The 2437-nt window shown below is 43.2% G+C and overlaps 1 protein-coding gene across 1 annotated transcript; it reads right to left on the bottom strand.

Annotated features, from left to right (window-relative positions):
- Positions 1–584: 584 nt before the first annotated feature.
- GGS25DRAFT_497427 (uncharacterized protein) lies at positions 585–2065 on the bottom strand. The gene is made up of 3 exons (XM_049261618.1): positions 1768–2065; positions 1603–1695; positions 585–1534 (listed from the first exon to the last, which is right to left on the bottom strand). The coding sequence occupies exons 1-3, from the start codon at positions 1939–1941 to the stop codon at positions 1205–1207; spliced, it is 597 nt and encodes a 198-aa protein (XP_049116186.1). The 5' UTR covers positions 1942–2065; the 3' UTR covers positions 585–1204.
- Between the last annotated feature and the right edge of the window lie 372 nt (positions 2066–2437).

Below are 2437 nucleotides of genomic sequence, written 5' to 3' on the forward strand. Positions count from 1 at the left end.
GCCGTTAGATCGGTATCGGCCGGGCTTAAAAATCCTTGGGCAGCCAGTAGCAGTACCGATACTTGTACCTAAGTACCGAGATTTGACAGACCAGTTGACAATTCCAAGTTCACCTGGACAATCAATGTTGTGTCACACGTGTTCGAGCCAAGGAGCTGGAGCTGGGGGTTTTGGGGAGGTGGGAGAAGGTAGATGGCAGATGGCAGATGGCAGATGGCGGATACCAAATGGCAGATCAGATGGTAGAATGGATGAAATGGAGACTGAACAATGTCTCAACTCAAGAGTGAACGAATGATTTGATCGTTGGAGTTATGAAATCCACTGACCCAAGGCTTGCGATAAGCTTACTTCCGACTTTTTGATTTTTTATGAGGTAAAGTAGGAGATGATAATTTGATATGTTTTGGGAGGAAATAATAGAAAGATGAGATTTTGATGTGATGAAGTAATTGTGGTTTTTTTTTAGAGGTTCACAGGTGGGGGAACCTTGTAGGTATTTCGTACCTTTACAACATGGTCCAGTCCGGTATTGCACTTTCCTTTCACCATGCATAATCATCTCATATCTTCAACACATGCATTCTACAAGAGCCCATTCTACAATGGCAGCTGCCTTGAATCAATATGGGGAGTAAATTACGTAATCAAATCTACCTACACATCCCTACTAGCATATAACTACATAGTATGTAGTACATGCATAATACGTACCGAAATTTAACGGTGTTCAACAAACATCATGCGCTCTTCAACATACTGTACTTAACCTAGGGTGTTCATGGATGCGAACATTGAACCCTTCACGAATCACTACAGCGACCACGTATTATATTTTCACTACCTATCTTTGCTAGGTACCTATGTGCCACATGACAACAATTAAAGATTCCACGCGATCAGTTCCACGGACTATGCAAGCGGGTTTCTCGTATTACAGTATCACTGCTTCATGGAAAGCTTTCCATATTCAATGTCACAAACTGGGATTCATGTAGATACATGTATACCTTCGTCCGTATGGAAGGTCAGGAACAGGAAATAATAACAAGAACGATGGAATTTATCTATAAACTCACATCTCCTTAGCTAGGTACCTAGGTTAGTATGAGTTGCATCCGGCTACCCTCGCCTTTCATCTTCAGCGAGCCTAGTGGACCCTTTGACTGTACCAACCATATTACACTGGCCTCTCGTTATCTGTCTAGCAACTATCTCCTCCAACCACCACATGGAAATTGCCAGAATCGTACTCCTCTCCTCGGATAGTCATCTCAACCGTGTAAGAGTGGCACTTGGCACGGATGTCAACTGCATAAGTGGCTAGATCGGGGCAACTATGCTGAATTTCGTACGAGTTATCGTTGCAAACCCAGATGGCAGTATCGTCAGAGCAGCTAACGCGTGTGCAGACACCAGGTCCGGCCTCCATGATGCATGGATGATCGGTAACGCTGTTGAGATGATCGATGCCATCCTGGAGATAAGTATTCTCCGCGGGGCCGTTTCCACCAACGCCGCAGTTGATGGAAGTCTACATTTATACATTGTCCTGTTAGATATTGTATACTTTGTGTGTAGCTTAGCTTATACAGCACTTACCTTATCGCGAGGAACGATGTATCGTTTGGTATTGGTAGTCGGCACAACCCACTTGATGGACTGATTTGCCAACAGAATCTGATCTTGAATCTCCTACAGGTGCCCATATTAGATTTGTTCTGAGTTTCAACGAAGTGCTATGTCATTTAACGGGAAAGCTCTTACCTGGATTGTGCCATTGATAGTGACGTTGGAGCCACTGATCTCATTGATGCCGTACCAAGTCATGGGAACGGAAGTGTAACCCGGAAGAGGAGATTCCAGATTGGCGGCAGCAACCTTGGCAGCCACGGCTCCAAGGATAGAAAGCATAAGATTCATCGTGGAAGATGGTGCCATATTGTTGTAAGTATGTGTCGGGCAAGGTTATCGTTTCTGTTGATTTAGGGGACTTTTTAATGAAGGTCAGTGGGTTGAGATGTAGAGAATATTTGAACTTGGCAAAGGCAGTATAAATAGTACCTACCTAGGGTTAAATACCTAAAGTTAGATACCTAAGGCTAGAATATTTTTCGAGATTTAACAATGAAATGTGTCCGGGTGCCTTCCACCTGCGCAACTTTGAGATTGTTTGTTAGGTATATGTACCTCCTTGAATAGCATTGTATCCTACATCTTTGTACTGGTGTTCTTTAGGCTCCGTGGTCCCTAAAACAATTCCTTCATCCAATATAGTAGGTAAAGTTATTGCTCACCTTAACCTAGAATGGAAAATGTCATTGTCCAGTGGAAATGTCCAAGTATCAACCACCAGTCCATGTGTTTTCCACTTAACATATTGAGGTATGTAAGTGGCCTGACAATAGTGAAGAGTTTAAAGCGAAAAGGGCAAGTA

The sequence above is a fragment of the Hypoxylon fragiforme genome (genome assembly GCF_022984875.1).
Source record: "Hypoxylon fragiforme strain CBS 206.31 chromosome Unknown GGS25scaffold_6, whole genome shotgun sequence".
In the NCBI taxonomy this organism is placed as follows: Eukaryota; Fungi; Ascomycota; class Sordariomycetes; order Xylariales; family Hypoxylaceae; genus Hypoxylon; species Hypoxylon fragiforme.

Excerpts from the sequence above, each read along its gene's own strand:
- GGS25DRAFT_497427 (XM_049261618.1), bottom strand. The coding sequence starts at position 1,941 with ATGGCACCATCTTCCACGATGAATCTTATGCTTTCTATCCTTGGAGCC. Across the intron at positions 1,696-1,767 it reads CTATCAATGGCACAATCCAG|GAGATTCAAGATCAGATTCT; the intron begins GTAAGAGCTTTC and ends GGGCACCTGTAG. Across the intron at positions 1,535-1,602 it reads ACATCGTTCCTCGCGATAAG|ACTTCCATCAACTGCGGCGT; the intron begins GTAAGTGCTGTA and ends GTATAAATGTAG.